General features: G+C 37.9%; 1 protein-coding gene across 1 annotated transcript in view; it reads right to left on the reverse strand.

Annotated features, from left to right (window-relative positions):
• The window catches only part of NEB (nebulin), a 193,484-nt gene that overhangs the window by 62,706 nt on the left and 118,113 nt on the right, over positions 1-12,665 (reverse strand). The window contains exons 80-96 of the mRNA XM_006921066.2: positions 11,602-11,706; positions 11,192-11,503; positions 10,390-10,494; positions 9,726-9,824; positions 9,437-9,538; positions 9,189-9,296; positions 8,228-8,539; positions 6,772-6,876; positions 6,562-6,666; positions 6,096-6,203; positions 5,239-5,346; positions 5,022-5,135; positions 4,447-4,644; positions 3,981-4,085; positions 3,197-3,301; positions 3,003-3,107; positions 599-706 (exon numbers count right to left, since the gene is read on the reverse strand). Of these exons, the coding sequence (XP_006921128.1) occupies positions 599-706; positions 3,003-3,107; positions 3,197-3,301; positions 3,981-4,085; positions 4,447-4,644; positions 5,022-5,135; positions 5,239-5,346; positions 6,096-6,203; positions 6,562-6,666; positions 6,772-6,876; positions 8,228-8,539; positions 9,189-9,296; positions 9,437-9,538; positions 9,726-9,824; positions 10,390-10,494; positions 11,192-11,503; positions 11,602-11,706 (2,304 nt within the window). The remainder of the gene's footprint in view (positions 1-598; positions 707-3,002; positions 3,108-3,196; positions 3,302-3,980; positions 4,086-4,446; positions 4,645-5,021; positions 5,136-5,238; positions 5,347-6,095; positions 6,204-6,561; positions 6,667-6,771; positions 6,877-8,227; positions 8,540-9,188; positions 9,297-9,436; positions 9,539-9,725; positions 9,825-10,389; positions 10,495-11,191; positions 11,504-11,601; positions 11,707-12,665) is intronic.

Consider the following 12,665-nt stretch of genomic DNA (forward strand, 5'->3'; position numbering starts at 1 on the left):
TTGGGCAAAGGTCATAAGACTTTATATTATATTTAAACAGCTCATGTGATTTAGGATTTTTGCAATCACGTCTATCTTAAGAAAATTTCCGCTTTCAAAAAGCAGATTTTCAAAGATTTTTTAATTTTTATATTTCATAGTTATAAAGATAATTATTTACTTCTTAATCATTTATTCGAGGCTGGTGTAATAACCAGTTATCACATTCATTGATTTGTTTTTGTACTACAGCCCACATAATTCTATTTAAAAAGAGTCTATTTTGTATGGTATATTATGTCTTCCATCTATCTTCACTTCTGGCTGTAATAGTATATCTATCTATGTTATTTGTAGGCAGGTAACCTAAAAGGCCACATCTGTGTCCTTCATGCAAGTGTTTGTGATTCTCTCTAGACTTCAGGGCCCTTGAGAGGAAGAAATAAGTGCGCAGAATTCGTGACGACTGAGCATCTAGAATTACTCGCTGGTATAACCCTATGGAAGTGTTGGGGGTACTTTTGGGCAACACATGTATCAGGCAGAAAAATCCTGTGAGTAGACAGCAAGGGAGGGCACAGAGTGGATGAGAAGGCTATCACATTTGTACTTGACTTACTTTGCTCACCAGATCCTTCTGGCTCTTGGCATGTGTCAGGGACATGGTGCTGGAAGGCAGAATGTAGCTGGTGGCTTTCACTTTATCCCAGGCCTCCTTGTACACGTTCTGTAGGGGTTAAAAATCTTCTTGTGAATATGGAAAAACGCATTCTGGTTCCCTCCCCCTCCTCCATTTCTGTCCTCAGACATGCCCTACCAATCTCCGGATAGTCTCACTCTGTTGGATCCAAGTACTCTTAAGTGAATAACTGATTTAATACCTTGAGCGTAATTTCATAATCCATTATTTTGTTCTTTACCATAGTACTTATCACAGTTTGACAGTTATCAGATTTTTTGATACTATATTCATTCCCTATAGGTCTAAGAATTCCTGGAGGATGAAAACCACTAACATTATAAAAAAAAAACCTGTTGACTTTTCCCTACTTTTATGTAGCTAGTGGGAGCTCAAAATATGTTCATGTCTAATCCTAGGTATTTGTTTACCCAGGAGAAACAAAAACTTATGTACTAAGTAAATATGCCATAGGATAGATAACGACAAAAAGCTATATGCAAACATAGGTTGCTGCTTTATTAATAATTGGTGAAAACTGGAAACAACTCCAGTGTCCTTCAACTGTGAATGGATAAACTGTGGTATGTCTATGCAATGAGATACCATTTTGCAATAAAAAGAATAAACTAATGATTTATGCAGCAATGTACATAATACATAAATGCATTTGGCCAAGAAAAAGTAGCCAAACCTAATGGCTACATACTATACAATTCCATTTAAATGACATTTTGGAAAAGGTAAAACTCTAGGGATAGGAAAGGGGAGAGGAGAGAGGCAGCAAAGGGAAATTTGAGGTGATACAGAATTTTTCTGTATCTTGACTGTGGTGGCGAATACATGATTTTATATATTTATCAAAACTCATAGAACTATATACCAAAAATCATGAAATTTACTGTATATAAATTAAAACAAAAAATCAATTAGAATAAAGGAGGCGACTAAAATGGAATACAAACTGTAATAAATAGATCTAATTGTGTTACAAATGTATAACAAGACTACAGTGAAGGAAATGGGGAGGAAAAGAACTAATTTATTTTAGAAAATGGTATTTTGACAGGATACTCTAAGACTACAGACAAAAATAACTGTACACAAAGTACTGTACTCTAGTAAATTTGTTTCTCACGGGTATAGGTTAGCAATTCTGAAATTACTTTATGTGCATACAAGGGTTGCACAAATAAGTAAATATGTCATAGATAATGAGAGTCAGGCTTTTCACCAAAAAGGAAAAAGAAAGTTACAAAGTTGGAAAAAGAAGTTATAGATCAAGAAAGGGAGAAGGCTAGAATGAACCCTGTGGTGTTGAATTGCATTGGAGAAATCAGTATGAACTCAGTTTTAAAAAATATATGCAGTTGGATGTGAGAGAAAGTCTGAGGAGAAACAGGACATTTGCATAGTTCCGAAAGATCTCCTTCAAGATATTTATTAATAATAAAGAGGAAAATAGCAACTTTATAGTGGAGAAGCTTGGCAGAGAGCAACTTCACCAAGTGATGAAGGTCAACATCCCCTGTAGTTGACATCATGTACCACCTGCTATGATGCACTGAGAAGGGCACATCACTACTGTGTTATTTTTGCCAAAAATGCATACTCTCAATATAATCCTGAGAAAACATCATATAAAATCAAATGAGGGACATTTCTACGAAATAACTGACCAGTATTCTTCAAAGGTGTCAGGATCCGAAAAAGATAAGGAAAGACTGAGAAACGATCAGATTGAAGGAGACTAAGGAGTCATGAAAACTAAATGCAATGTGGGATCCTGGACTGGCCTTGGGAACAGAAAGCACCTTAGTGGAAAAACTGGTGAAGTCTGGATAAAGGCTATAATTAACATTACAACAATGTTAATTTCTTAGTTTTGATAACTGAACTACAGAGAAAACTATGCGGGCATTCTCTGTACTATGTTTGCAATTTTTCTGTAAATCTTGAATTATTTCAAAATGAAGATTAAAAAATGTGTGTTAATCAGTTCAGAGGAGGAAAAAAAGAGTGCTTTGGTTGGGCTGTAAGCCACTGGCCACTGGAAAAGCCAGAGAAGGACAAATTCAGGGTCAAGAAAGAATAATGTCAACAGTACCTGCCCGCAAAATGGAAGATGTTGCTCAACTTGTGTCAACTGTGTGCAATAGTGTAATATTCAAATTAAGGCTTATTTAATTGTAAGTAGGAGGATTTATAAGGTAAAGGAGGAATTGGAAGGTCCAGGTAAAAACTGGACAAACCTTTGGAAGTAGAGTGCCTATCCCTTTTCTTATTGTCTACAAAGAGGAGAAAAGGTAACTCAAATGCAAGAGAAAAGAAAAACTCAACTCACACTGCTGTAAAGCTCCTTCAGATTCTTGATTCTGTCATGATCCACTGTTTCTACAACTGTCGTATATTTGTCCTTATTGTGGTGATAATTTTCTTTATATTTCACCTACAGACAAAAAATGATGGGTTATTATTTCTGCTGTTTGAAAATACGTAAAGACGTTTGTTCTGGACAAGAAGATAAGACAGACGCACCTCACTGGCATTAATGCCGCTTTGAAGAGCAGTCAAATAAACGGGTGTATCGGTGACCAGATTATAATTTTGCAGATTTTCTTTACCTGCCGCTGTGTATTGTATCTGTGAAGAAAAACAAAAGTCATCAAATATGGTACAATACAGGTCTGCCATCAGCTGTAGCAGTTTTCGCCAACTTAGATGTGGGTTTCTGCTTTAATCCTAATGAAGAGGCTATCACTATACAGTCTTGCAGACTTTGTATGGCTGCCAAAACTAATAGTTTCTCTTAACTAAGAGTGGGTCTAGATTTTTGCCTCCTTCCTTTTGTCATATTTTCCATGCCTATATCCCACCCCTGACAGCAACCCTTTAATTTTGATAGTTTATTAGTTTGCCATATCAGAGCTGAGCCATATGCTGGGGGATTTTTCAAATAGCTATATTTTTACTTCAAAACTTACTTACTCATGATCAAAGTATGCATTTGCATTCTACTCTCTGCAAGTTAACCTGATCAACTAAGGTATCGATGCTGAGAGTAGTTCACTATGAAACGCCTCCCAGATAACTTTTCATTAGAAATGTGTAATGCCTTAAACTATAGAGAGACTCCAACCGAGAAGGTCCAGCACTAGAGCAGGCCACCAGGAGAGGTTGTACCGGGCAGCAAGCCTTTGGTTCCCTTTGGTCATGCACTGTCAGAGCAGCTCTGTCTGGGCACAAGGACAACCTTGCCAATACCTCGCCATGGATTCCATTGATTCACAGTGAGCTAGTCTATCTAGGAAGATGGGCTCACCTGACTCTGGAGGTCGTATGATTTCTTGGCTTGGAGGATCTGGGGTGTATCCCAAACGTAGCATCCAATGCCTTTCAGCCAATTCAAGTCGTCTTTATACACATTCTGCAAGGAAGAAGTAACAGTGAAAGATGATAGGTACTAACTAAATTTACAATTGAACATTTTGATGATTTCCTATTAGCCTGTGGCCATGTTCAGGGCCTGCTTCGTGGTCATAGGATGGGCCTCTCAGCAGCTGGGCAGTCTTTAACATTCTCGCCTAAGAAGTTTAGGAGGAGAGCAATAGCTAAGTCCTAGCCTAGTATTAAATAGACTAAATATTTAACACAGATGTCTCATGGCTCAGGGGGATTCTTACACCAAAAAGTGGTTACTCATGCCATTTTGAATTGAAAAGCATGGGGGCCAAGGCAGGGCTGCGTGAAGCCTGTAATTAAGTCTAGCTGTAGAAAAGACATCATACATCACTCAAGATCTCCTGTGCGTTTCGGGCCCGTATAACATTGGGTTCTTCCGGAAGAGATGTCCACTGGTGGAAGTAGTGTCGGTACTCTAGGTCGCTGAGGATGTATTGGCATTTTTTAGCCAGCACATGATTCATCATATCATTGGGGATATGGATATTTGCTTTGGTGTCCTCATAATCTCTTCTGTAGTTCAACTAAAGAATAACATTTTTAAAGACAAAAATAAGAAAGAGAAATGTAAATTATTCAGATCAATCTCTTTTAGAGTCTTATTTCTAATATAGATCAGTGCATTTAGTATACACTAAGGTTAAAAAATGATACTTTAATATATTCTTCTTTTAAAATTTCCCATCCTTTTATAATACAAGGTAAATAGTGACCTTGTCGTCAAGTACAGAGCCCTCACTGTGTGTTCGGTAGTGGAGGAGGGAGGCTGGAAGCTCAAAGTCATCTAACATGCACAAGGGATGGGGGAAAGTCTCAAGACTGACTCATTCGCACTGCTCCGTCCCTCTAATCTCAAACCAAAAGGCAGATCAGAAACAAAGTCAAAGTGAGCTTTGCTTACCGCACTCCTCATCTTTTGGAAATCCAGACAATGAACCACACCAGGGAACTCACTGATTTCTTTTCCAGCCAGGTAGTGACCCTTCTGCTTCTCGAATGTCTCTTTGTATTTAAGCTGTAAAGTAGGTGCCACATTGAGAACCACTGGGATTTTCAAACCAGCCCCTTGCTCCCCAATAAAGACTCTCAAACCTATGAGAGGAAAATGTCCTACTGACCTCACTGTTCACATAGTCAGCGTGCTTGGCTCCGACAATAGGAATGTAGCGTTCATCCAAGGTGTAGCCATAGGCCTTGGTCCCCTCCCATGCCCCTTTGTACAGTATCTAGAACAAAGAAATCTGTGTCAATGGAAGTTTGCCTTCGATTTCTTTCAGATACCACTAAAAAGAAATTGGTTAAAATCAAGGTGAAATATTTAAAGGTGAGGCTTAAATATTTATTTAGAGCCATTGGTACCTATTAACAAGTTATAATCTTTTGGCTTGTTGCACAGGAAAGCTACAGATTCTGGGACATTTTAATACTGAGTTTAACTATATTTACAGTTATAAAAGTCAAAACAAATTAGCAGGTAGGGAGAGAATCACAAAAGATCGCTTCCCATTGAGCATGCACACATACATCATCCTTTAAGTTAGTTGAACTAAACTTTACAGGACAAATCCTCCATTTGTTGGCTGGAGATGTTTGTACATGATTGCTGAAGAGGGCCAGCCTTTCCTCTCTTTTTTTCTGGTAGCTGGTACAGGACTTGCTACATTATTATCTACCTATTCATTTGTATGTCTGTCTCTCTCACTTGTGTGAGCTCCTGAAGGGCTTGTCTCATGGAGCTTTAGCTCTTCAGTGCCTCCTACAGGGCCTAGCACATCACAGCAGCTCAAAAAATACCAGCTGAATAAATGTTACTCTCTCTGAATAATACGCTAATTTCAATAAACAAGACTAAATACAACAAAAAGTAATTGATCTCACTGTAAGTTCAGTTGTTCACAAAATCATCCAAAAACATGAATACTGACAAGAGTTTACAATTAGGAACTGAGTTGTATGTCACATAAATAGAACTTACGGTACTGTAGAGCTTTCCCATGTCTTTGGAGTGGGTGATATATGGTGTATCTGGAGAAAATATATACTTGCCCTTTAGTAATTTATTAAATGTTTCTTTATATTTTACCTAAGGAGAGAAAACCAAACAAAACCTTACTACAAATGTATTTTTAAAGTTTCATAGGATCTACCCAGCAAGATAATAATCAGTCTACATGAAGAGATTAAAATGAACTACCTGGTTGAATTTCAGTCCTTCAGCTAATATAATAGAATAATTTTGGACAAGAATATGGATACTGTCTAAAAGCGGGTATAATTATACCACTTACTAGTGGCTTTTAAGACATTCTTTCCCAAAGATAATTTTATAATCCTCCAATCTCATTTTCTTACAAGCAATTATCTGGAGTTAAGCCAATCTGTTCAGCAATATACCACTAGCTCCCAGTCTATATGCCTCATTGTACACATAGCAAACTTACATCACTTTGATTGACTGAGTTAATCTTGGCCAAAACAATCTCTGGAGGATCTACCACACTTGTGAAGTTAGGATAGTTGTCAAGAGCAGCTTTCTTATATTTTACCTGCAAAGACACAGAGATGAAGACAGGTCTCCCCCTACAGGGTACCTATTCCCACATGGCAGGTAAGGAGGCCAGGTATTAGGTAAGAAGAATAGGCTTTTATACCTGATTCATCATTTCTTGGTTTTTAGTAACCCTCACATGGTCCACAGAATCCAGGGGGATCCAGCCAATGCCTCGGAGCCATTCCAGGTCGGCTTTGTAGATGTTCTGAGAGCAGGAAGAGAGATATGATGCGGGAATAAATGACTCAGAACAAGGTTACAGACAGCAGATTAGAAATTTTTTTTTTTCAGGTTTTAAAGGATTTCCTCCTGTGATTATTGTCTCATTGATCCAATCATGATTTTATCTGTTCACTTAAGCAATATTTCTGGGACCTCTTCCTATGTATGAAGTACTGTGCTAGGTGCTTTGAGAGATAAGTATAAAGAAGATCTAGACATAGAGAGAAGTCCTTTACAAAGTGGAAAGTGGTAAGTGCTGTGAGGTCAAGACCACTCAGGTGCTATGGGAAGTAAGGGCAGGGGGCTGTTGTTTTCAGCAATGAGTATAAACAAAGGTTATACCAAGGAGGTTGAAATTTTAGATGGACTTAGTGTATTTAGTAATATAGAAATATGAGGTACATCCAGAATAAAGGAAATTACATAAGTAAATGCTCATGTGCTATAGGGTAGGAGGAGGCAACCCTCTGGTCAAGCCTGTCTCTCACCTTCCCCACCTAGCTCCTGGATTCTCCCAACCCGCCCATACCAGATGAAGCGGAGTCACTAATCTGATTAAAGTTCCACGATAGCTTTCCTGCTGCATGGGTCAGTGAGGTGGGAGGTTTAATTCCAGCCCCTGTGCTACAGGTAAGCTTTGACTTCCTGTTTTTGTTTTGACGATGATGAGAAGATGCAGGTAGGTCAGCTCCTTTGTGCACCTGAGCATCATGTTGATGCATCATGTTTCAGTTTCCTACAGACTGCTGGTGTCAGGTAGAGATATTGATTCAGGCTTCAGGACAAGGCCTAAGTCGCATTCTTTCCCTAGCTTCACCAAAGCTCTGTGTCAGAAATTCTGGGCCTTCATTTAGCTCATCAGTAGTTTGTGTCCCTTTTGTTTTTGTTTTGCTTCATTAATGCCTTGCAGAATGAAGTGCTTGGCAAAGCAAGAATGGGGCAGTCCCACGTACTTGACTATGCTATTCTGAAATGTTGTCGAAATCCCAACTCAATCTTAATTCCCATCAAAGCTCATCATTATTTTAAGTGAGTTGATAATTTTTCACACAAATATGAATGAGGAGTTGCTGATGCCAATAGTATAGAAACACCAGAGTTTCAAAAAAATTGACTTTGAAAGTTACTCAGAAATGCACAGCCAGGAGGCAAAGCTGTCACCCAGTCACTGCGCCCAGTCTTTCTCCACATCGCATCAAGCTTCAATTCCCTTCTTGGAAAAAACTAAATATTTATGGCTCCAAGTTTCAAAGACTGGTGCTTCTGGAATGCTGCTTATCATTCTCAGAGTATACCATACTTTTCTAGTTAATTAAGAAACAAAAGGCGCTTACATCACTCTGTAGTTCATAGGCCATTTTTGCCTGAATAACATCGTTTTGGTCTGGATGGCATGTCCACTGGTGCAGGTAATTACGGTAATCAATATCACTGACAAGGGTCTGCCCCTCCTTGGCGGCCAACACCGACATCATGTCACCAGGTATATTGATTTTGGTCTTTGTTTTATGATAGTCCTCCTTGTATAGTCTGTCATTCTGAATCTGGCCCGCATGCTCAAACCAAACCAGTTTAGGATCATCTCTCATGGTTGGAACACCAACATAATGACCTTTTTGTTTTACATGTTCAGCTTTGTATTTCAGCTGGTGGGAAGAAGCACAGAGATTCCATTAGCTTTGATAAGTACACAGGGCAAAAGGGACTTTAAACATCAGCAAATTCAGCCTCCCAGCTTTTTGTGTCACACACCCCCCACCCCGAGAAGAAATAATAAAAAAGCACTGAAACAAATTTTAAGAATGAGGAAATATCAATTTAAATATCAATTTTAAAATAGAAAACTTGTATTTGTTTTCTAAGTCTAATTCTGTTCTATCTAAAGGTCTAGAGGTTTTAGAAAAACCAGGGAATAGAGGAAAAAGTGAAGATGGTGATGGATGTTAACTAGACTTATTGTGGAGATCATTTTGAAAAATATACAAATATTGAATCATTATATTGTACACTTGAAACTAATATAATGTTATATGTCAATTATACCTCGATTAAAAAATAAATTTTAAAAAAGTAAAGAACGCAAATAATAGCTTTTAAAGAAGCCAAGGGTAGAAAAAATGCTGAAAGCCCATGGGAAAAAGACTAGAAGGGAGCACGTACTCCAACCACCCCCAAACCCAGCAGGCCTGCCGAGCCAACAAGGAACAGTCCACCATGCTATGCCTTAGCATAACTGGGTTCTCTGACGGGCAAGGTCCAACTTTTGCAAAGCGCACTCATATCAAGATGAATTACCTCACTCTGAACATCACTAGAGTGATGCGCATGAACAAATGGCACAGCATCTGGAGGCAAAATGTAACCTGTGGCCTTTTGTTTCTCCCAGCCTTCTTTGTAGAGGTGCTAGAAAACAGAGGGCCACAACAAAGAGTTACACCAAGGAGTCAGAGTGGAGGAGTATGTCGTGTACAGACATTTCCGACAACTATGTTATGGTCCTCCATCCCCACACAAAGTCCAAGGCATCCGGGTAAGACCCATACCTGGTCCAGTATCCGGGCTGCCTCCTGGGCAGTGAGCAGCAGAGGGGTCTCTGTGAGGGTATACTTTGATTTGGTGTCATTCCAATTTTTCCGATATTTAATCTAGAAATGAGAGGCAAGGGAATAAGTTACTTGATGCTAAGAACACAATGTAAGCAAATGCTAGCATCAATGATTACAATCTATATCTCAGACAATAATTGTATTGCCAAGTATAAGTAGGTGAAAAAGCTTTGAAAAAAAACTTCTTCATGATTGGGCAAGTTTAGAACCACAGCCATGTACTTACATCATTTAGGATCTCACCACTTTGTTTCGCTGTCACATAATCAACTCTGTCATCCACAGGAGTAAAGTTCAGAGTTTCTATTTTTGTGCGATATTTTTTCTATGGGAAAGAAAATATCTTTTAGACAGTCGTAGTCTCTGATCCTGTGTGAGCTGAGAAGGATATGCTAAATTTAAGGACCTTTCTCTACCAGAAGTGTAAAGCATCATATTTGAATGGCGTCTTCTTAGCAATTTGACTTTCTTCTTAGCATTTTATTTTTTAACAAATGGGTTGGCTCCTACATCTACCACAGATTTTAAAGCAACAGGTTTGCTTAGCTCCCAAAGTCATGTAATATATCATTACGTGTATCATAATACTCAATACAATTTTTTCAACTGGACAAACTTCTCTCAAGTGTATTGCTATTTCTGAAAAAAAGAAATTTTCCATCTATAAAATTCCAAGCATCGATAAGGGTGCTGGGCATTCTGTTATGAATGTAGACCCATTATGTCATAGCGACAATATAGGATTATTTTGGAAAAATGTATGCCTGGCTTAAATGACAGCAATTGAAATTATTTAAATTGCCGACATGGAAAAACTGCATTTTGCCTCACATATATTTGTTCGGTCTCTTAGGAAATGCACCGAATGGCAGGATAAAATCTTGGAATACCTCACTGAAGATATCCGCAGCGTGTTTGGCATGATTGACGGAAACGGAATCATTTGGCATCCACCCAATCCCACGTAACCATTCCAAGTCAGCCTTGTAAATAGCCTGTTGAGAATAAGGCCGGGATGAAGTCAGCAACCCTAGCCATATGGCCCTGTTTATTCTATTTATTGATCTGATGGAGAAATATAACTTAAGGATGACAGAGTCAAGCGGCTAGGCAGGTAACATAAGGAAATTAAACAGGAGGTCAGGTGGTATGACAAACCAAGGGACATATTTTCTATTTAGAAGGGATTAGCTTCAGTTCAGCTCTAGGTTATTATTGCCAGGGTTAATGCACCTCCAGAGCCTTATCCTCTAATTTTTCGAGAGAAATGGGAAATCCTAGGTTTGTACACAAAACTTTCTGGTTTAAAAACCTTGGCGACTTAATTCGAAAATTTTAAACACTGTGTCAACTAAAAAATAATATTTGTACCTACATCTCTCCATGGACTGCCAATATTTTACTTATGACAAATCTTTGTTGTTAAATTCTATAGAAATATTATTTTCACAGTAGTTGTCTTTACCCTGTAACAATTAAGAACTATATTCACGCTACCATTTATTTCTTGACACAAAGTCTAGATCTTTCATGGCTTTGGTGATTTTGATACCATACTATAAGGCATAACTAAAATCAAATTCTCGGCTGTATAAAGATATGAAATGATGACACAAGGATTTAATGACATAAACTTTCTGAAAGTAATTGCAAAATGAGAGAAGAACTCATCCTAAAATGCAGCCCACTCACATCACTCTGCAGTTCATAGGCTTTCTTGGCCTGAATCACATCGTTTTGGTCGGGCAGGCATGTCCATTGGTGTAAGTAATTACGGTAATCAATGTCGCTGACCAGAGTCTGGCAGTTTTTAGAATGCAAGATAGAAAGCATATCCACAGGGCTTTGGAACTTAGTTTTCCATTTGGCCCATTGCATCCGGTACTCTCTTTCATTCTGAATCTTTCCAGCTATGAGGGCCCATCGGATCTTGTTGTCATCCCTTGCTGTGAGGGTGCCCACGTAGTGTCCCTTCTGCTTCTCATGGTCAAGCTTGTATTTATACTGGAGATGGAAAAACAAAGCAGATGGATCACAGTATACTCTTGATGCACATAAAGATTTGCTTAAAAAACCGAGAAGTTATACAAGGCCATACTTACATCACTGGCAATTTCCCTGGAGGCCTTGGCGGCCTGTATAGGTATGGCATCCAGCCGTACATCGCAGCTCATCTTCATTTCATCCCAACCTTCTCGGTAAATTTTCTGAAGAGAACAAAAAACAAAATATCAGTCCAGATTTAGATTTACCACTAACACCAAGGGCTCAAGTAGAATTAATATCAGAGGGATACAATTTTGAAGTCCCAGAACCAGTTAAAGAAAAGAGAATAGGTGAAAGAATCATTCTGCAACACTGTACTGTAATATAAGATTGTGTCTGGAGTCCAAAGATCTGGGCTTAACAGGAGTTCTTTCTTTTTAATTTGAATCATAGCCTTGATGTACTTGTCCATGGTTTATGTAAAAGAGTTTAGCTGCTTCTTGTATTGGTAGTTTTAGAATAAGTTTATGTTCAGACATTATTGGGCTATGATTGAATTTCTTTGATTCAATAATTCGATTTATTTAATTTTTAAATTCAAGTCAATTTTGTAATCTTCAAAATTATAACCTTTCTACATTTGTGGGTTTTCTCCCCAGTATAGTTTCTCAGATCTTCTTATGTGATTAGTGATGTATATCATTTGGGAATGTTAGATGTTCTTGCTGAAGTACAATTGGATAGTAATAGTCATTTTTTCAAATGTAGCGTCTTTTGTTTGTGAAAAGAAGTTAATTAAAGAAGTGACTGATTTACAAATAATATTTTAAATATATATTCATATTTAAGCAGACATATTCTGTATTGGCAATGTCAAAAAGACTCAAACAACAGTAATTTAAACGTATAATTTAGAAATCATATCAATCAGTGTGGGAACTTGAACAGTGTAGAAATGAGGGGTAAATTTCAATTATTGATAGTTTTGTGGCTTTTGCATGTCTGAAATATGAGCGCTCAGGTAAATTTTGTCTTTATAAGTATGGATTGGTTTTGTATGAATTTTCATTCAAGTTTTTTGTATGAATTTTGGGTGGTCCTATTTTAAGAACTGACTTGTTTTCTGTACAAAAAAAGTATTCTCCGCATTTAAATGCTTATATTAGAGAATACTTAATGA

This window comes from Pteropus alecto, unplaced genomic scaffold, assembly GCF_000325575.1.
Source record: "Pteropus alecto unplaced genomic scaffold, ASM32557v1 scaffold3, whole genome shotgun sequence".
In the NCBI taxonomy this organism is placed as follows: Eukaryota; Metazoa; Chordata; class Mammalia; order Chiroptera; family Pteropodidae; genus Pteropus; species Pteropus alecto.